This window comes from Cottoperca gobio, chromosome 2 (genome assembly GCF_900634415.1).
Source record: "Cottoperca gobio chromosome 2, fCotGob3.1, whole genome shotgun sequence".
NCBI classification, from domain to species: domain Eukaryota; kingdom Metazoa; phylum Chordata; class Actinopteri; order Perciformes; family Bovichtidae; genus Cottoperca; species Cottoperca gobio.
In genome coordinates this window covers 9448311-9468801 of record NC_041356.1, presented here as the reverse complement: position 1 = coordinate 9468801, position 20491 = coordinate 9448311, and the positions used below count along the sequence as shown (strand labels likewise).

At 41.3% G+C, this 20491-nt stretch overlaps 4 protein-coding genes across 13 annotated transcripts in view; 3 read left to right on the top strand and 1 right to left on the bottom strand.

The window, feature by feature from the left end:
• Positions 1 to 2554: 2554 nt before the first annotated feature.
• On the top strand, positions 2555 to 8444 carry LOC115017972 (metalloreductase STEAP3-like). 5 transcript variants are annotated; one of them, XR_003833304.1, is made up of 9 exons: positions 2555 to 2617; positions 3343 to 3573; positions 4009 to 4275; positions 4455 to 4979; positions 5099 to 5269; positions 6121 to 6407; positions 7310 to 7353; positions 8119 to 8175; positions 8405 to 8444. XR_003833304.1 is itself a non-coding variant. In XM_029446745.1 (7 exons), exons 2-7 carry the CDS (start codon positions 3358 to 3360, stop codon positions 7323 to 7325), a joined length of 1482 nt encoding a protein of 493 aa, XP_029302605.1. In that variant the 5' UTR covers positions 2555 to 2617; positions 3343 to 3357; the 3' UTR covers positions 7326 to 7816. The 5 variants fall into 5 exon arrangements, 4 of the variants coding, with proteins under 4 accessions (XP_029302605.1, XP_029302614.1, XP_029302633.1 ...); XM_029446745.1 differs by lacking the exons at positions 8119 to 8175; positions 8405 to 8444 and having other exon boundaries at positions 7310 to 7816; XM_029446754.1 differs by lacking the exons at positions 8119 to 8175; positions 8405 to 8444 and having other exon boundaries at positions 2574 to 2617; positions 3245 to 3573; positions 7310 to 7816.
• Positions 6275 to 9293, top strand: LOC115018059 (acyl-CoA-binding protein-like). Of its 2 annotated transcripts, XM_029446874.1 has the most exons (6): positions 6275 to 6407; positions 7310 to 7353; positions 8119 to 8175; positions 8405 to 8522; positions 8867 to 8929; positions 9018 to 9291. In XM_029446874.1, exons 1-6 carry the CDS (start codon positions 6404 to 6406, stop codon positions 9089 to 9091), a joined length of 360 nt encoding a protein of 119 aa, XP_029302734.1. In that variant the 5' UTR covers positions 6275 to 6403; the 3' UTR covers positions 9092 to 9291. The 2 variants fall into 2 exon arrangements, with proteins under 2 accessions (XP_029302734.1, XP_029302727.1); XM_029446867.1 differs by lacking the exon at positions 6275 to 6407 and having other exon boundaries at positions 6415 to 7353; positions 9018 to 9293.
• A 249-nt stretch (positions 9294 to 9542) lies between these two features.
• sctr (secretin receptor) lies at positions 9543 to 13768 on the bottom strand. The gene is made up of 13 exons (XM_029446796.1): positions 13598 to 13768; positions 13419 to 13506; positions 12958 to 13071; positions 12454 to 12560; positions 11797 to 11906; positions 11574 to 11706; positions 11331 to 11484; positions 11181 to 11241; positions 11012 to 11081; positions 10595 to 10686; positions 10333 to 10471; positions 10205 to 10246; positions 9543 to 10132 (listed from the first exon to the last, which is right to left on the bottom strand). The coding sequence occupies exons 1-13, from the start codon at positions 13670 to 13672 to the stop codon at positions 9947 to 9949; spliced, it is 1371 nt and encodes a 456-aa protein (XP_029302656.1). The 5' UTR covers positions 13673 to 13768; the 3' UTR covers positions 9543 to 9946.
• A 287-nt stretch (positions 13769 to 14055) lies between these two features.
• cfap221 (cilia and flagella associated protein 221) overlaps positions 14056 to 20491 on the top strand; it is a 103129-nt gene continuing 96693 nt past the window's right edge. For 3 of the 5 annotated variants that reach the window (XR_003833302.1, XR_003833301.1, XM_029446710.1), the window contains exons 1-9: positions 14056 to 14285; positions 15459 to 15636; positions 15803 to 15903; positions 16924 to 17010; positions 17135 to 17230; positions 17483 to 17583; positions 17769 to 17872; positions 18892 to 19051; positions 20334 to 20463. Coding sequence is in view for 3 of the 5 variants with exons in the window: in XM_029446710.1 (XP_029302570.1) it covers positions 15507 to 15636; positions 15803 to 15903; positions 16924 to 17010; positions 17135 to 17230; positions 17483 to 17583; positions 17769 to 17872; positions 18892 to 19051; positions 20334 to 20463 (909 nt within the window). In the remaining 2 variants the exon portion in view is untranslated. Of the gene's footprint in view, positions 14286 to 14921; positions 15059 to 15458; positions 15637 to 15802; positions 15904 to 16923; positions 17011 to 17134; positions 17231 to 17482; positions 17584 to 17768; positions 17873 to 18891; positions 19052 to 20333; positions 20464 to 20491 lie in introns of those variants that run through there. The other 2 variants (XM_029446727.1, XM_029446719.1) reach the window with 2 other exon arrangements.

Here is a 20491-nt window from a genome sequence, read left to right as displayed (position 1 = left end):
CTTTGTTTTTTTCCAAGGAGTTCAAGCTTTTGAGCCACTAAATAAAGAGAGGCTTTGCTCGTTAAAAATTAAAGCATCTATCGATTTTGTCCTCGAGCTCAAAAATGTCCTCCTGAATGACCTGAAATACTTGAAAAGTGTGGGTTGGGAACTAAGCACCTGGAATTGGAGCGAAGGCCTCACATCCACAACGAAGGCTTTAGAGCTAAAGGCGATGTTGAAACATCTTCAGAGGCCGGAGACGAGGCTTAGCTGAAGCCCTACAGTCACACTGCAGAAGCCAACCCCCCCCCCCCCCAAACAATTTCAACTCGTGCTCAGCTCAGCTTTAACTCCCTAAACATGACTCCAGCCGGGCTGCTCATGTCTGAAGGTGAGAAAGAAATGACATCGAGGTTGAAATGTGTACAGTCCTGGCAAAGCTGGAAATGAAATGATGATTAATTAAATTAAATGTTCATCTACCGCTCACTGAAATGACAATTATCTTCGAAACAAAACCTTAAAAATAAGTATGCAGAAAGGCATACAGAGAACATTATGCTCGCCGACTATGCTACATGACTGCAGAAATGACCTTTACCCAGGATTAGTACAGTGAACTGTATCTTTAGGCTATGGTGAGCCATGCACGACACACTGTCCACATTATGCACTGCAGCTGCTGAGACTCTCCTGCACTGCGTCGCTGTCGTGCTGCTGATCACGCCGCTTGGTAAAGCACTGCTGTGTCATACACACTAACCATACAGTGAGACAAATAAATCAGTCCATCATTAGCTGCTTTGAGACTTTAAACTGTAAACACTGAAACGTGAAGACTGAGGGCTTTTGTATTATCACAGCAAAATGTAGCCAAACCTATTTAAAGTTAGAATCTTTAAGATTTACATGAAATAAAACATATTTTTATTCCATTTACAGCATTGTTCTGCAATAGCCATTCAATGTATTTACATTCAGTTATTATCTCTCTGTATAATTGTCTCTTGGCGGTGGCGGAGTCCGCCGTTCCTGTAATGCTTTCAAATTGCCTAGTCAAGCAAGAGGGATTCACAGGAAAGGGTAAAATAAATGTTCTCATCTTGCAGAATTGCCCTTTCAATAGTTCTATATTATTATTATTATTAGTGCTTTATTTATATTATATATATGAATCACTACGGTTTATCTACAGGATGAATTAAAGGTGGAATAGTGCCATTTATTTATTTAGGATTGGCAGAACATGCTGTATTTACTGTGTGTGGGGGACCGTCACTGAGCCACAACAGTACAGCTGTAAGAACTTGCAACATCAGCACCTGTCTCAACACATGTCCCTAATCCCTGATGAAGGGCACTGAAGACACCTCCGCCCTTGAATGCACAGAAACAAACGTCTTCCTCCGTGTAGCACTGTGACAGTGAAGCCCTGTCAGATGTTAACATGTAGCTGTAGCCGTCCACCTCAGGCTAACCGTTTATGACCGTGCCTTTCACATCTGACTCTCTAATTGCTGGGGAAATGGTAATCTATGAACCTGACAACAGCATCAAAGGCCTGGAAAGGTTAAATGACCCTGTATGTTACTGCTACTACTTGTTAGTTTAACGTTTTCAATCAGCAAGCGTGTTTTAGGGATCTGTCTGGATCAGAAGAACGTCAATCGATTTGACTCGTAAGAATGATGGTAACAGTGACAATAATCGATGCTTAGATAAAATCAAATATCTATGTCAAGGAATGTGACCTTAAGCGCTGTAAACAAACACAAGGCCATGGCCTAGAGTGACTGAAAGAGAGGGTGGCATGCATGCACTGTGTGTATGTGTTTGCAAGGGGTGACACTGATGCAGAGCTGCGAGCCAGGGGGGTTCAACCTTTTGCAAGTGGCAAAGGCAGACTTGATGAAGTCATGCTGACAGTGTGTAACCTCCGGTCAGACTTCTTTTTTAACACAGTTTTGCTTTTGCTTTTTTCATCTAATCCCACGGCCAGATTATCAAATACACCGACAGCAGCAGATGGAGTCAAGGGAGAAACTACTATTAAAAGACTCTATGAGAGAATATATATATATGTTTTCATTTTCCAGCAGAACACAGTGTGGTGTGAGAAATGCAACGAAACCATCGCTACATCAAAAAAGAAAAAACAAGAGTTTCCTGCCATTTTTATTTTTATTTATATACAATAGGAGCAAATCAAATAAATAAATAATAATAATAAATGTGTACATATACCAAAAAATACAATAAAAATATGCACAGTACATCTGAATTAAAACTGGAGCAGCTGTGCAGTTAATTACGTGCCACAGAACTCTGTTTCTTCTTATTATATTAATGTTCTTTATTTACTTTCTGTAAATAAACTTTCACATGTTTTGAAAAGAGCTATGTAAATAAGTGTTTTTGTTGTTGTTGTAATGTAATGTAATGTGAACAGCTCCTACAAAGACTCCTGATCATAATAATTGTATTTGTACATGTAAGCCCAGTGCTTTCTGCTTTATCTTCTGCACACACGTGGGGGCGTGGCTGGGTTGGGGCTTTGGCTGCTGCGTCATCTTATCAGGAAGAAACGCGCGCACCCTCCAGAGAGCTGAGAAGCGGCGCGAGCAAGTAACTGAAAGTAGGTGAAAAATATCGCTAGTAACTACTAACAGAAGCGCAATTATGTAATGTAAGCTATTATTTTATCCCAAATGTACTCGTATGTTTACCTGCGTCGTCCTGTGTGTCAAAGAGAGGAACTTTATTCGGAGGTAAAGTTTCCACGAGTTCAGTCAAGGACATGAAGCAAGGGGATCGCTTTTCGCTTTTGACGAATATGAATATGGATTTCTTGCAATTTAATGTCTTATCGCTGGTCGGTCGGCTTTAATAAGTGATATAGCATTACTTGAAACTGTTTCTGAAGACTGGAAGTGTTCTGGTTAATTCGGCATATAGCTCAATGACTACTCAAGGAGGACCTGTATAAAAAAGTACATTTGTACTAGTTATTATTATTTCCACTTCCACTGTAAGTACCGTACGATAAAGGTTGTATCACATTTAATAGGGGAGTTTGTGAATGAAGTTTTGCATGAATGTCAGACTTCTGCGTGGTTATTATATTAATATTATGGTTATTAATCAAACAATGCAGAGTTACTGTACAAATGTGTATATATAATGGGAATTCTAGAGCAGATAGAACTGCATGTAAAACTGAATACTTTACTTGTTTTATTACTAATAATTACTTTTATTTTAGGTCTTCCTTCTACTCTCCATTCTCTATACTGTGCATTTAAATGAGGTAATCTGGGTGCAAATGACCAAACCAAAACCATGACCAAGTCTTCTCCATAGATTCATCAGTGCATTATGTTTGATGATATGGCGAGGCCGTTAATCCGAGGTGAAGGAGGAACCTCCAGACATCTCGAGGCCTCCATGTCTGAAGCGCCAGTTATCGGCATTCTGGGTACGGGCGACTTCTCCCGCTCACTGGCTCGGAGGCTGTTGGCCTCAGGCTACCAAGTGGTGGTGGGGAGTCGAAACCACAAGCGCTCTGAGGCTTTGTTCCCTGAAGAGGCCGAGGTGACACACTGACACTGACACTCACCATGTAATGGTTGTTTTTGTTTCTCTCCCTCTGGTGATAATTATACATTAACTCTCTGACTATATCCACAGGGCATAATAACAGTTGCTATTATCCTGAATAGATACTTATCAGATAACCTCAGTTGTGGTCTGGGAATAAGAATAAAGCCCTGTTTATATTGTCAGTATTTGCACATAAGAAAGCAACAAGGATTCTTATAAACTACTGTTTTTGTTATATCAGTATTCGCATCAGAGAATATCTATAAGATATTTCTCAATGCATTAGTAGCCCATGTGATCAAATATTTCCAATACTAAAACTCTAAGAGCTGCATGCTTGCAGTCATAACAGAGGTAAAATAGTAGAAACATGATGCACATGATGGCTATTTGATGGATTATGACGTTTCTGTCTTTGTCTTCCAGGTGACTTCCCAGATGAATGCAGCCAGCAAGGCAGACATGGTCTTTGTCGCTGTGTTCCCTGAGCACCACCCCACGCTGGTGGAGCTGAAGCCGATACTAGCCGGAAAGATACTAGTGGATGTTAGCAATGGTTTGAGAATCAACCACGACCGGCCTTCGAATGCCGAACAGCTGGCCGACTTGTTTCCAGAGAGTTCTGTTGTCAAAGGGTTTAACACCATATCAGCCTGGACGCTCCAGACGGGACCGCGGGATGGAAGCAGGCAGGTAGGATTCATCGTCCGCCTCCTGAAGTTTAGATTCATGGATGTGATGGATGGGACGGTAAAACACCCCCACGAGAGGGATAATCGTGAATATACAAATATATGAGGTGACGTGATTCCAGTATGTTTTAGTGCTAGCTGAGTCCAGTTTTAGGAAATGTCTGAACTTTATCTTTCCAGATTTTCCTGTGCGGTAACAGTAGCAAGGCCAAGAGCTCTGTGACGCAGCTCTGTCGTAGAATGGGCTTCATCCCCGTCGACATGGGCCCCCTCTCCTCCTCACAGGAGATCGAAAACCTCCCCCTCTATCTGTTCCCCTCCTGGCGCATCCCAGTCCTCTGCACCCTGTTCCTGTTCATCTTCTTCTACGTGTACAACTTCCTCCGGGACGTCCTGCAGCCCTACATCACAACGGGGAAGAGTGTTTTCTACAAAATGCCCATTGAGATCGTTAATGTCACTCTTCCCTCCGTTGCCTTGGTGATGTTGGCGCTGGTCTACCTGCCTGGTTTATGCGGCGCTTTCCTCCAGCTGTGGTGGGGAACCAAGTACAACCGCTTCCCTAGTTGGCTGGACCGGTGGCTGACCAGGAGGAAGCAGTTTGGACTGTGTAGCTTCCTGTGTGCAGCTCTGCACACCATCTACAGCCTGTGTCTCCCCATGAGGAAGTCTGCACGCTTCAAACAGCTCCTCGCTTTCAAACGGGTGAGAGAAGCACTAATGTGAACACTCTTAGGCGGCGTAATGTCATGCTAGGTTTTCTTAGCATGCTTAATACCCTACCCTGGACACATTGAGGATTTAGCTGTTTGTACAATGTCCAGATGGAGGCGGCGGCGGCGGAGGAGGACATTTGGATTGACGAGGCGGTGTGGAGGATGGAGCTGTACCTGTCAGCGGGCATCATGGCCCTGGGACTGCTCTCTCTGCTGGCTGTCACCTCGCTGCCCTCAGTGGCCGCCAATGTCAACTGGAGGGAGTTCAGCTTCATACAGGTACACACACACACACACACACACACACACACACACACACACACACACACACACACACACACACACACACACACACACACACACACACACACACCAGAGCAAGAGACAGACAGGGTTAACACAGAATGGTGGCTAATGATTGACACTTGACACATACAGGCAGATTTCACGCTGATGTGTAGACAGATGAACGCCATGTCTCCTACACGTTCACATGGCACATACAAACACTGTTTGCACTCCTGCAGCTGCCCCACATTTGGTGTTAAACTTGGGCAGTGACAAAGCCATCAGGAGTGTTTTAGATGTTTAGATCAAGTCGCAGTCTCGACTAATAATTCTCATAATCACTAATTTCTTGCTGAGCTCTGTGACACCAGAGAACACAATGAGCTCTTGGTACGCATGTTAACACCGGACAATAACTGAAAGGCGACAATGTAGCTGAAGTTTGGTCTCTAGATACACCTCTGGTATGCTTGTGTTATCCATCTACAATCATTATTTAGCCCCTTTCAGTTATCTGAAAGCACTTTAACAAAAAGTCTTCACTCTTATATTGAAAATATTATCATCCAGGAAAAAATGAGGCCATTTTTAACCCCTGGCCTCTACCAGACTCAACCTTGGGAAGCGTTTTTTAATTAGTGGGCCCTGTAGGCACAGTATGCAGCACACACACACACCAGTGGGGTTCATTCAGGACATGAGTGTGTTTCCTCGGGGTCTGCAGTAGCCTGTAAAACATGAGCTAATGTAGGACTGTTATGAACTGGTAAGGAGTCACTACAAGGAACATTTAGAATTAAATCTTTGTTTTAAACCATGTGACCTCCTCTCCCCTCCTGCAGTCCACAGTAGGTTACTGTGCCTTGTCCATGGCCACCATCCACACACTCCTCTTCGGCTGGGACAACGCCTTCCATCTGTCCCAGTACCGCTTCAACCTGCCGCCCACCTTCATGCTGGTCCTGATTCTTCCCATCGTCGCTCTGCTGGGCCACCTGGCTCTCTGCGTGCCCTGCGTGGCCTGGCGGCTCGCACGGATCCGCCGCGGCTGGGAGAAGAGCCGACACATCCGCTTCTCCTCGCTGGACGACGACGACTGCCGCAACGGGCTGGAGGACGTCACTAATGTGTGAGAAACAGATCCAGACAAAAGGGTGTAGAAGCAGAGCCCCTTATGTGTGCACTCATGAATATAAACACTCGCACAGGAGAATGAGAGATTTAGAGATGTGTGAGCTTCTTTTCAACAAATGATCTGATAGTTCCGTCGAGATATACCTTATTGCACTATACATGTTCTCTAATGAGTGTTTAGTTATGCTTTTCACTTTAATTTATTGTCACGTTTTAAAGACTCGGTCCCTGTTACACTTCTAATGAACCTGCTGAAGACTTTACAACTGAAGCAGCGTAACAGAATTTTGCAATTGAGTCTTTGAAATAGTACTTTTCTTCAGAAGTGCACTTCCTCTTCGCTTGGGGAATCCTGTCAGCGTTCTTTTTTTTTTTTGTGCACTTCAAGACCGCTGCACAGACTTGTCAGCCGCACCTTGTCGTGAGCTTTTTTCCAGTGACGTGACATCAGTGTTTCATTTCTTTTTGACATCTTATTTTGCGATACTGTGACAATTCGATGTCATATTCATTCAAACGGTTGGGGACTGTATGGAAGTTATTGGGGTTGGGAGGGAAGCCTGAATCACATGAACACACCTCCGGCTGTAGAAAAATGTAATTATTGCGGCAAGCTGTTGCCTGTCGCTCCCGTTTTATGCACATGGGAGTTTGTTTTTATATGCAAAGCGAGCTTTATGTGTCTGGGTTACAGTTTTCTAACTTTAGAAGTGTGTGTGAGTCCAGAACTGATCATATTAACGATGTTCCAAGAAGGTCAGACTATGGCCACCCCTAATAATAATGTGTGTACAGTCCCTTACAGGTGTTGTTCATGAGCTCAGACGAGGTTACACACTGTTAGAAAACTACCATTGATGTACAGTATTATCTTTTTTGTCTTTCTTTTGTTCCCAGATCTGGACTACACTGACCTGCTGATCAATACGCTGTTACAGAATGTTTGTACCGTTTTCATTATGAGCATAAAGAACCGTTTTCTGTCTTTATTTTATTAGTTTTGTGTTTTGCCAAAGGTGATTCTGTGTTAGATAAATATGTAAATTAAGATATCAATATAGTGTACTGAACTTTAAGTTTCTAACGACAAAGATGTTGATGTAGAGAATACGATAGGCATTTCTAGAACATAGAATAAATCATTTTCTTTCTTGTTTACGTCGTAAATAACGAGATTTGTTTGTAGATGCTTCATGTAAGTTGAGTCTGAGGCTGAAATAAAACACTTTTCTTTGTTATTTAAAGATTTTACTGATGTCAACTCTTATAAAATCAAATAAAAGGTCAATCTGATCTCAGGCTGACAAATCATTAAACATGCTGATGCTGCCACCTTGTGGCGGAGGAATAATGTCCCCCTGGTCACCCAAATAAAATAAATATTTGTATATAATATATGTAAAAGACAGTATTTTATTAAACATCTGTTTTGCTGTGCTGCCCGTGTTATCTGTCCCCCTGGTTGTGACAGAATGTTATTTTATAAACCTAAATTAAGGAGGCAGAAGTATTATTATTATGGAAAGTATCACATATTTAGACTCCAAGCTATAATGTAAAAACAAAGTTAAGTTGTCATATCAAAGTATTATATTCCCTTATTATTAAATGCAGAATTGTGTAATTTAATAGCAGTTAATCTGCCGACAGTGTGGCTTTAAGAAACCACCTCCCACTGGATTGTCTCACAAATAACATGATTGCAGGACGAGTTTGACGAGCGCAGACTGAAGCAGTGTCAGTTTCACATGGTCACCATGAATGTAAGTACTATCTCTTCTAAGAATTTGCTTAACATGAAAGATTTATGGTTTTATGAAGTCATCTCTCAGGTGTGATCCAAATTCAAAGGGAAGTTGTTGCAGAGCATCTGTTTATTTATTTACGGCTGTAAAGATTTGAAGACAATAAGTCAGATCACTGAAGAAGAGAAATTAAATTCATACATTTAGTTTTAAGAAGATTTCTGTATTGTGTTTTCTCTCCTTCCAGGAATCCTTTGCAAAAGCAGTGGAGGAGGTGAAGCTGCTGAAACAGAAACCCGGCTACGCAGAGCTGGGGGAAATCTATGGTTTATATAAGCAAGCCACAGTCGGAGATGTTAACATAGGTGAGTCTCTGTGGGTGTAAGGTTTCTAACATTGTAGAACTCACATGGAAACTAAAAAAAGAAGTGCTCTGAGTTGTCCAGCGCTTCCAGCAGGGTGCGGTGAGACAGGAATGAGGTCTGACAAGTTGGGTGTCTTTCTGTGGAAGATGTCAAAACTGATATAAAAAGCCATTAACAGGCCTTTTGTTGTGACCTGCACCCTGGCACACCTGTGTGGTAAAGATGCAAAGGTGCTCAGTAACACGGCTTTAAAGACATTTGTGCACACCATTTGAAAGGTTTGTGTGCACATGTACATGTGTACATTTTGTTTCAGTTATTGATGGTTGCTTTTACTTCCACAGGGCGTCCAGGGATATTTGACCTTGCAGGACGAGGAAAATGGGACGCATGGGAACGAAGGAAAGGTCAGATCATGAAAGATTATACGCAAAACTTAAAACCGATATATAATTTGCCTTCACATGGATAAAACGTTCTTCTGTTTCCGTTCAGGCCTGTCCAAAGATGAAGCGATGGCCGCCTATATCGATTTGGTGGAGGACCTAAAGAAAAAATTTGGGATCTAGCATCTTTCTGTAATATTATAGACAAAAGATTCAACAACAGATGCTGCACTCTTTGGTACTTTATTACTGTGTAAGACACTGCAGTTTGGAGAACTTCCTGGTTCAAACTAAAAGAAGCATGTAAAGGAATAGCAACGTTTTGGGAAAAACACTTAACACTCTTAACGTGCTCCTTATGAAGCGAGAGCCAGCAGGTGATGAGCTTTACTTGGCTGATCGCCTGCTGGCTCTCGCTCACAGACCTTCTCGGCAGGAACGTGGATAAATGTGTTTCCTAACATGTGTAACTATTCCTTTTTAAGTGCAAATACAATGTACATCTTTTATATAAAAACAGTGTCAATAAAGAGCATCTGGCTATCAAAAATAAAGACTTGTTCTTTGGTGTTCAGCAAAGTCACACAATACCGGTAATCCTGCAACCCCCGGGTTCTGCGAGGTTAAATGACTGTTTTTGTCAATGGAGTCTGGTGGTTTTGAAGAGAGCATAGATGTATAGCATAGGCTGTCTGACTGCAAGGTAAAGCAGTGAACATATTCTGACTATAGCGTTCACTTAGACTGATATTGATTTGTTTTACATTTAACTGTCCCTTTAATGGTGCAATACCAAAGAAACTGCAGTACCCCTTTAATTATTTACATTTTCAATACAAATAGTGTCTGAGACAAATCATTGCCACATTCAGTACTACACACCTGGTAGCTTACTAACTCTGCAGTGCATTTTACATCCTTATGACATCAAATAAAAACACTCCAGGGATTATAAAATATGCATTTGACAGTATTAAACACTTAAGCACTGATCCATTATGTATCGACGAGGAGAGTGAGAGCCGATCCCAACTTGCATCACATCTCCACAGTATCCACGGGGAGTCCACTGGTGGCCGGGCTGCCTGTGGAGCAGGGCAGCAGGGACACCTGTGTGTGGGGAGACCCGCTGTGGCTGATGGAGCCGTGGTACTGCCGGCGCCGACTTGGAAGGTGCTGAGTCAGCCTCCACCTTCGCCACCTCCTCTGGAACTCATGCTGCACCTAGAAAATATGCACATCATAGATCGTCCCACATTTGCTCCACACTTTAGTAGATTTTTAAACAGTTCTTACCTCTCCGTTCATGAAGCAGTAGAGCACAGCCACCACAAAACCCTTAGAGATGTGAGGCGAGAGTTCGGTGAGTGTACTTTTACTGGTCTTTAATCTGACTTCCTGTCTCATAAATGCACCTACTTTACCTGTGTGGAGGACAGAGCCAGCTCTGCAAAGGTCCATATCTTAAACACTGAGCTGCTGACTTCAACAGGTAAGAAAACAAACAGGATGTAATGCAGACCAAACAGAGCCACCAGGAAAAATGTGGATTTGATCAGCCGCCTGAGAGAAAAACACAATGTTGTCCTCAATAATAATAATCTTTGCGTCTCTGCATGTGTACTTTTACTAGAATTAACATATAGGAACAATCTTTATTATGTTATTTTATGCAACAATACTCACTTATACTGGCAGAATTCATTCCTCTGTGCATCTGGCATTCTCAGTTTGTTTACCAGTATCCTCAAAATGCCCAAGAAGAAGATGAGGTTCATCTGAAATGATTAAAACACTATTGTTACACTATTATGTCACGCAAATAGTTCGACATACACTTATTTGCCAGGAGCTAGATGAGAAGATCGATCCCACTCTCATACTGTATATTCATGTATGCTGAGTTAGCTTAGCTTAGCATAAAGAGCCTGCCGTACAGAGCCTGTGTAGCCGTTTCCAGTCTTTATGCTAAGCTAACTGGCTGTAGCGTCATATTTGAATAAACATGAGTCGTATCTATCTTCTCATCTAACAAGAACAAGTGTATTCCCCTAAACGTTGAACTGCCTTTAACAAAGAATAAAATAATAAAGAAGTGTTTACAGATATAGTCAGAAGAACTGGCACTCGAAGGATCCACCAAATCCATTCATGTCTCCTGGTTTCCCAACAGCTTTGGCAATAAAATAAGAAATCATTTCAAAAAATCAAAACACTTTGATAATGTCGTAACTGCAAATGACTGAGCGAGACAGATCGTTTCCCCTCTTACCCTTCGTCTTCATAAAAATACTTGGCAAATCCCCAGGAGACGATAACAACCAAAGGTAAACCTGTGTGATAAAATAAATATTGAGTATCAGAGTCAATATTTGCTTTACTGAGCTGCACAGAGCGAGGTGGTTTGTGTTAACCTCCCTACCCCAGCTGAGAGCGATGTACCAGGCCAGGTGTTTCTTCAGGGAGAAGAAGGAGCGGCTGACCAGGGTGAAGAGGAAGTGACCCTCCGCCAGCAGCCAGCTGTAGTTTGCGAGGATGGAGTAGTTGGAAAACATCAGCACCACCTTACATGCCACCTGCCGCACAGCAAAGGTGTGTTAATCACACACACATCCTCCCTTTCTGTATAACGCAGTATGAGCTGCTCGTGTCCCTGCTTCCATACCGGGTAGTAGTCACAGTGGTAGAGCTCTTCATTAGTAAACAGCAGAGAGTCTCTGATGAAGATGAAGATGGCTCTCAGGATGAAGGAGACAAACAGCTGGATGTGGATGTGGTTCCGGGTACAGTGCAGCTTCCTGAGGAAATATCAACATTCACAGTTTCAGTACAATTCTGCAGCTTTCAGAGCAGGTTCCATCAAGTCTTCAAACAAAGAAGTCTCTCACCTAAACAGACAGAATATGGTGACGGCGATGGTGAGGGAGATGAGAGAGAGTGTGTATCCCGCGGTGTACATGGTCTTCACGTAGGAGAAATACAAATGGGAGTCTGAGGACTGAACAAGGGAAAGAGAGCGTCACTTTATCTCCTCCATTTGACCAGATTTAAAAACAGCTCCCTTTACTTTAAGTAGTGTAAATGTAATGTTTGTTTTCCGCAAGAAAATAGCAAAAATATTCATTCTTGTGTGTTAGCTGTGAAATAAATGCACCTTTCTAATGTTAGTTACAAGCATATTTATAACAGATGAAGTTATATCTGCCCTGTAGAGCTTGAACAACTCTTTGTGTGTCTTTAACTCTCTAATTCTGAACCAAACGGAGTTACATTTTATATCCTTTTTATATTTCTCTGGCAGAAAAGGAAGTGATGCATCTCCAGTACGAGGACCATACTCTCTTCTCATTGGCTCACAGACCTAAGCCTTCATAAAAATAAGAGTTATAATCATTTAAAACATATTTAAATTGACTACTGTTGAGCTTCACCACCTCAAGAGATCCAGTATGTCTGTACATGCATAGTTTAGTATTTAAAAAATGCTTTATTTAATGCAACTTTATATTAGATGGACTACACACACCATAATAATTACCACCAACCTCTCCGAGAAAGTGTAGCGTTTCATTAAAAGTGTAGCCGCATGCATCTTCATATGGAACGAGCGGGTCCGTCCAGCCACTGGCCGTGCAGTTACGATGCACTTTACCTGCAAATAACAATATAATCATCAATCAAATGCATTAGAGACGGAGAGAAAAACTAAATACATCTTGCAGGATATTTTTCCTGCTGGTCAGGAGTGTGTGTAGCATGTAGATCTGTGTTCACAAACTTGGATTTAAAGTAATAAGATGCAAAACCATTTCGCTCCCTCTTCAGGTGCTTCTATAAACGTCAGATAATGATCATCAAATCGATCATCCTCACCTCTCAGCAAATACGCAGCACTCTAGTGTGTTACTCGGTGTGTCTATCCAAACATTCAGCCATAAAATGCTTGTGTACACAGAGACCATGTAGAGGGAAAAGGTAAATGAGCTTCCTGGCAAATAATTAACCAGTGTGGGACAGATAATGGGTATCTATTTGAACATGTGTCTCACCTTCCGAACTGAAAAACTCTGGACATGGCTGAGAGACAGTTTCTCCAAGTGAAGCAGTCGGCCAGCAGTTCAGCTCATCCCACATTCCCTTACAGTGTACACTGATATTGTTTTCTTCATAGATGGAACAGAAATTAAATGTTTTATTTGCAGAGACAAAATCAATAATAATACAAAATAATGGCTCTGATTTTGTTGCAGGATTAAAACACTGCAAAAACCTCCATTTCTGGATTTATCTTGATCCTTCAGTATGAAATACATTCAGGGTGCATTATGTCATGTGACCACTAGGTGTCACTAAAACATTACGTGACATTTCTGTAGGTTAAAAAGGCTTAATTCAAAGATGTTATTAATTTCAGAGATCAACATGTTTTCAATAGAAAGCAGCAATCGTGATGTATTAATAATAAAACGCAATAAGTGTAAAATGCACAATCTAGAAACTATTAACTCACCTGTTTTGTGTGTAAAAAGTAGCAGATCTGTTATGCACTTTTCTTCCTCTTTCACAAGGTTAACATGAGGATGACATCCAGATGCCAACTATAAATAAGTTGCACATGAGACAAGACACAATAATGAACTTGTTCTTAACATATATAGATTCAAATTAAACATGCATCTATTTCCTCACCTTGGGTAACATCAGCACTCCAATAAGTCCAACTTTTTTCATTGTGTCTGGCAGGTTCCTTGTTTCCATCAACATAGGTACCTAAGTCCAAACCTCACGCCGTATATCTGATTAGAATGAAAAGCAAGCATCCTGCCATGCATCAGATATACGAGGTCTGAAAATCAAACATAGGCCTACTCAGGGTGTCGATAATTATGCACAGTATTTATCAAGACAATCTGATACGCACACAAATAAATACAATTGCAACTTCCAGACTTGTCTTTCAAAATAAAGTCTTTATTCGTGGAAACTTGACATAATATACATTTATAATGTGGGAAAACTGTAATGTATAGTAACAAAGCTATAGTAATAGAAAATGCAAAGTCATATAAACTACTTCCACTGTATATATTAAAACAAATAATAGCAAAGCAATACAAACCACAGTATACCTGTAGAGTATGCTTTTATTTTGAAGGTGGAATGGCTGGTTTTTGGGTCTTATTTTGGGCCATTGATTTTAATGGGATAAATTGGTCCCGCCCCTTCAGGGCACGAGCGTCACTATGGCAACAGCAGTGTTTGAGAGTGGGGTCCTTTCCCTCAACAGCGACAGCTAAATGCTCCTGGGAGGAAAAATAAGCGGAATATGTATGTTTTTATCTCAACAACTAATTGCAAGACATTGTCTAAAACTTAAGTAAGTTCTTAAGTTCTATTGTTCAAAAAGTTTTTCATGAGAAGCTGATAAAACTCTTGCTATGAAGCTTCAAGTGTACGCTAGCATAAAGTTAAATTAAGCTAACAGGTAAAGGTAAACAGTACCGGAGCTAGCACCTTTGTTAGCCTGGTTGCTAACGTTGCACTTATCGTTAGATACATGTACAACAATTATAACCAACTGTCAATATAACAAAGAATATATATCCTCTTTCAATTTAAATGTTTTTAATTTAAATATGACAATGAAGTGAGCCTACCAATATCTAAAATATGTAACGGTCATAAAGATATTTTACTGTTATTGTTTTAATTACATGCCGCACAAATACAGTGCATTCAGAAAAGTATTAAGATTATTATTATAATATTAAAATATTAAATATTTATTTCCCCCCATCAATCTACACTCAATACCCAAAGTCGAAACAGGATTTTAGAAATGAACTCTCTGGTGCTTCCCATTTCTTTGATCATCTTTGAGACGTGTCTTCACCTTGATTGGAGTCCACCTGTGATCAATACAATTGATTGGACATGATTAGGAAAGGCACACACCTGTCGCACAGCTGCATATCAGACCAAAACAAAGCAGGCAAAGGAGCTGCCTGCAGAGTTCAGAGACAGGATTGTGTTGAGGCACAGATCTGGGGATTTAGGCTAGGTACTTTCAGGGTTAGAAATTAGCACCAGCCAAAACTGGTAAAATAAGTGGATGCTAGATTTGCTTCAGTCACTTGCCAAAAAACAATGGTAATCAACTGAGTGGCTGGTAACATTTGCACAGTCACTAGCCATGTGTGTGTATTATGGGTGTGTGTGTGTGACAGAGAGAATGTCAGTTTCTTCCTTAAATATTTATCTAATAAAATAAAAGAAGTACTTTTAGTATAAGGCTGCAACATAATAAAATGTGAAAAAAGTGAAAGTGTCTGAATGCACTGAGCTGGAGGGAATGTGATTCCCCTATTACATACTTTCTGCATCTTCATATCAACAGTATGACAATAAATCATATTCTATTTGTCTATTATTACACATAATAACCTGCTGTGCTTCAATGTCTTCCCACTTGTATTCAGATTATATATTCATATAACTTTACCATCATAATATTTCCTAACACATTGCTGTCTACTCGTCTGTCCTCCAGCCTTCTGTCGTTTCTCTCATGATGAGCCAGAACTGACCTTTTGCCAGGATGGAGGTGGCCCTCTCTGCCCCACAGATACTGTCGGAGCCCCTCAGGAGCGGGACCCCTCGGCCTCTGAGCCAGCTGGTGGAGGAGAGCAGGAGCAGAGCCAACATTCCCAATCATCTACTGGAATCAAGTACATATAATGCATGCCCTCTAAACCCTCTGGTGCTTTAATACTGTTTTTGTTTTTTACATGTATGGAAATCCTCTTTGATGATGTGAAAAGCCTGCATTACATCCATTTTCTGTCATGCCAAAAGCTTATTACATTTTACTAATTGTTTTTTTCCCCTTTCTAGAAATCTATGCCAAACTGAAAAGCAACAGCCTGATCCAAGCAGATCCCCCGGAGTTGCACTTCAGTGGGTTTGATCTGGGGAAGGATTGCATAAAGATTCTGGTGAAGAGTTTTTACCATTGATTTCTCATTGTTCCATTCACAGGCTACATTGAACAGCTAATTTACTGATTTGAAGTTATTTACAAAATATATTATTATACTAGTGAGAGCATAGTTATAGTGTTGGTTCATCCAGGGTCTGCTCCTTTTCAAGATGTGGTAGGGCCATGCGTATCTTAGATGCATTCACAGTCCTGCTTATCATTCTGATCTGGGTTCATTGTGGCAGGAAGTTATGTACACTCATACTCATATCCACATGTTTGAGGCACTTGATGACTAATAGATGTGGACAATAGCCTGGGTCAGGGAGAAGTTGAGGTTGTCTGTTTAGTTCATAGTTTGAGCTCGATGTACAGTGGTGAGGTTTTCCCCTAGAGCTGAATGCATGAAGGGACTTGAAGCAGGAAGTAGACCTTGGCGTTATGCCAAGACGTCTGTTTGCTCTGTGTTGTAGCCATATTGTGTCTTTTACAGTTAATGCTTGTTGAACATGTTGAGGCAATTCAGTACAGTATTGAAATAATTGTAAAAAATCCTATCCCATCATAAATTCATGTCATTTGGTTTCCATCTAGGCCAGGGATGTGCACAGACATTTTGAGAGCTGTTGCTCCAACTTAAAGAAAAGGGCAGGGTTTCTATCAAACCTATCAAAAAGTAATTAAAGTTGGGATGATATGGGGATTTAATTTGGGCTAACTTTAGCAATTACGGGCTACTCGTATTTGTGCGCCCACAACAGCAACAATAAAACCACTTTTGTTTTCCCTCCACAGGGGCAGCTCAGCCACAGGGTGCACATGGGCTGTTGCTCGGGCAACTTTAGCCCGGCCTTGTGCACGCTGCTGATCTAGGCTAAATTTAATTTAATTGAATGGGCACTGATTGTACTCCATATATGCATGACGAAGCACTGCAGACTGGATGTAAACACCAAGAATATGGAAATGTTTTTCTCAAGTGCACATAATTGGATGGGAATGAATTATTCTTTCGTCTCCTCTTTCTCTCCCTCAGAAACTAATCAACATCTCATCTGAAGTCGTGATTATTCATATCATTCCCACTCAAACCAAACACTTCAAAACAACTTATACCAAAAAGGTATGTTTTTTTCAGTACAAATTGCTGACCTGAATGTTATATTATGACTCCACTTGTCCATTAGTGCAATTAGGGCAGTGTTGTTTCCGCTGATTCAGCCTCCTTCCATCTGTTTTCCTTCTAGTATCGACTCATCCCGGGGCTCGCCTACACACTGAAGGTCAGGCTGTGTCCCGACGAGTGGCGTTACTTCTATGACTCTATTCGGGTTCACTGCAAGGTTAGGATCCAAGAGTTGTGCTGCTGTTTGTTTTACACCAACATCTTTACAGTTCAGGCATTAAGTGAAAGCTGTTAATAATAAATGGTTCTCTGGACTTTGCAATGACATTAATAATAACTGGAAAGCTGCAACTAACGATTATTTTCATTACCTTAATCGGCCGATTAATCGCTTGATCTAAAAAAATCTGTCTTATCTCCATATCTTCTCTCTGTCTTGTTCATTCAACCCACCCACACCCTTTCTAAGGGGGAGGAGAACCTGTTAATTCCAGTTCATGCTTACCCCGTCATCGATGACCTGCGCATCCCTCCTCATATCGACCTGTCAGCCGTACCACTTGGACATAGGTGTGTGCGTATTGCGTACAGTATCTGTGTGCGGTTTTCAATGCATCGTTTTTTGACCTCCCATCTGCCCTCAGGCTGGCCTGTCTCTTCGTATCCTTCCATACAACCAGCCATGCTTTCATTCACCCTTTGGTGTCAAGTCATAACACAAATATCTTCATCCCTTCTTTTCCACCTGTCTCTAGTGTTTGTCATGCTATTCCTCTGAGATGCAGCTGCCCCATTGACTTTGAGTTCCAGGTGCACGTTATTCAGCCCCATGAGGCCTTCGCCATCCTTCCCCTTACAGGTATGGACCATCGACTGTATATATGCATACCTTACTATGTGCCATAGACTGTGTGTATATATATATATACACATGGAACATGGAACATGGCAGAGGTTCTAAATGATTCATCCCTTACAATATAGAGAATATATCGGGGACCGTCCCTTGGAATAATTTGACGTAGCCTATTTTTTAGTTTTGGTTATGTGAAAGAACAACACAAGAGAAATATATTAGAAAGATATTAGACATGAGTTGAACATATTTTCAGAGTTATAGATTTGTTAGATTAAAAAGTAATCTATGAACTATTATAAAATATTATTTGTTGAACTATGAAGCCATTTTTATATCATGATAATTAATCTGAAACAGACCCCCCTGGCAGAGTGCCACAGGCCCCACTTTGAGAATCACTAGTGAAATAATTTAATTTAAAATCATCCTGTCTTTCATTGCACTGCACATTATTTCTACAGTACAATTAGTGTCATAGATAATACTTTGGCTTTCTGCATTTCCTTCCTTTTTACTTATCTGTGTATGTGGATGATGGTTCTCATTAGTCATAGTCAGGATTAAAGCCTTCGGGAATGCAGGAGTGCTGTGTTTTCTCAAAACCTTGGACTGGTTGTGTATTAAACAAGTCACCACAGAACCTGAAGGATGCCTCCAGGTTCCACACAGCGACACTAAGCAGTATTCACGGTCTGGGAAGCATCATAACAGATGGCGGAAAGCAGCACTTAGGATTTGAATTGCAGTTTTAAGTTCGGTACAAACCTGGAATGAGAGGAAGAGATACAAACGAGTTTCTTATTTTGGAACTAGTGTTTTTTCTTATGTCCTCTCGACACAATAAACTATGGCAACAGCTACAGCTTACAGTATAAAAACATTATTTTGCGCTAACAGGTGTTGTTCAGGTGTTACAGCTGACCTAAGGTTGCATTTAGCCAATTGTCACTGGTATCTTCCTGCAGAAGTCAGCTGTGTACACCTGTTTCATCCCTGTTGTCTTCCCCTTGCTCCTCCAGGTGTGATACCAGCCAATGGTGAAGAGAAGATCATTGTGACCTTTAGGCCGTTCCAATATGAGACTTGTCAGGTCACCATCCAGCTGATCATCTCGCAGTTCAACAGCAGACCCTTCCTCTGTACCATCACCGGGAGCTCCGCCCCTCACTTAGCCTTCAGGTGATTAGAGCGGTTGATTGGGAGATAGATTCTTTCTAGTTTCACCACTGCACACAAAAAGGCAGAAAGAACATCTGCAAACCTACACCAAAACAATCCTGGCTCCTATCCCTTCTCTTCTCGCTGTCCAGTAATGACCACAGCGCTCAGGATGTATTTACAAACTAATTACTAAACTAGGTGATCCATTTGGGGGTAAAAGCACGCACCCAAATGGATTCAGAGAAAATGGGCTTGTGTGCTGATTGCACAGTTTGTTTTGTTTTTCTTTCCCAGCCAGTTTAAAAGCTAATGTGTATCTCTGTTCCCATGAGAAAGATGGTGCCATCCATCACGCAGCAGTGGCTCCATCCACTGCACTGTCTTGGTGTTATCTTGGCCCAAAGTTAATAATTCATGAGAATAGCTTGGTAGCTGTTGCAGTGATATCAAGATTGATATGCCTCACGATGGATGTTTAGCATACAAAACATTCTCCCTCTGTTTGTTGTTCCCCGCCGTGGAACCAAATAAAAGATGAGATATGTGCAATTGAAAGATTAAGAAATATATGCACAAGCTAATGTTTTTCCAGCTAGAACCTAAGCCTGATACTCGCTTGTTGCTCTGCCTGAATGATCTAAGTTATGATCATTGTAATATCTTTTATGACTTTGTTCTATTTTCCATCAATCTAATCAATCTTGCAATAAATGCCTGATTAAACCTCGTAAATCTTTGTGACGCCTTTAGTGTCAAGCTCTGTTGACAAAGTGTCAGAGAAGTGTTGAGTGAACTCTGTGGTCATTAAAGGCCATAGTTGTAAATACTGTTGTATCTGCACTGAGATATCTTTCTAATTAATGTCACCCCCCCCCCCCAAAACAATTGACAGCTGAAGAAATGTAAATATAATGAAAATGAATCATCTGGCTTCTGACCTCGTTACTCAGCCTCCCTGCAATCCCCACACCCTTGAAGTCCCTCACTGCCCATATATCATTGTATAAACACCCAATTTAGAGCCGTTCTCTGCTGGAGGACGGATCCTGGACCTCTAAGCAAAACTGAACAAATGACCGTGCCCCGCACCCCCTCCCCACTCCCATCCTCTGTGTTTGTTCATTCAGACTTTTCTACCAGCAACCTCAAATTAGTTGCAAAAATGTCACTTGCAGTCAAATTAGTGTTCTATACTGATTAATCTGTTTCGGCTCGTGCTAATATGCGAAGTTCTGCCATGACTAAAACAAGTTTTACTCCCTAAGGCATACTTTTATGTGCTTATTTTTCTGCTTGATAGTGAGTTGGGGAGAAAGGCGGGTCATGGGGATGCAGAGCCTGCAGAACACGGAAGACCTTCACCTGCCACTGACGTGCCCCCTCGGAGTAAAACCAGATACAGGTCAACTAAGGAGGCTGACAAATCAAAGGTAGTGTTTGTGCTTCAGTCACAGTCTG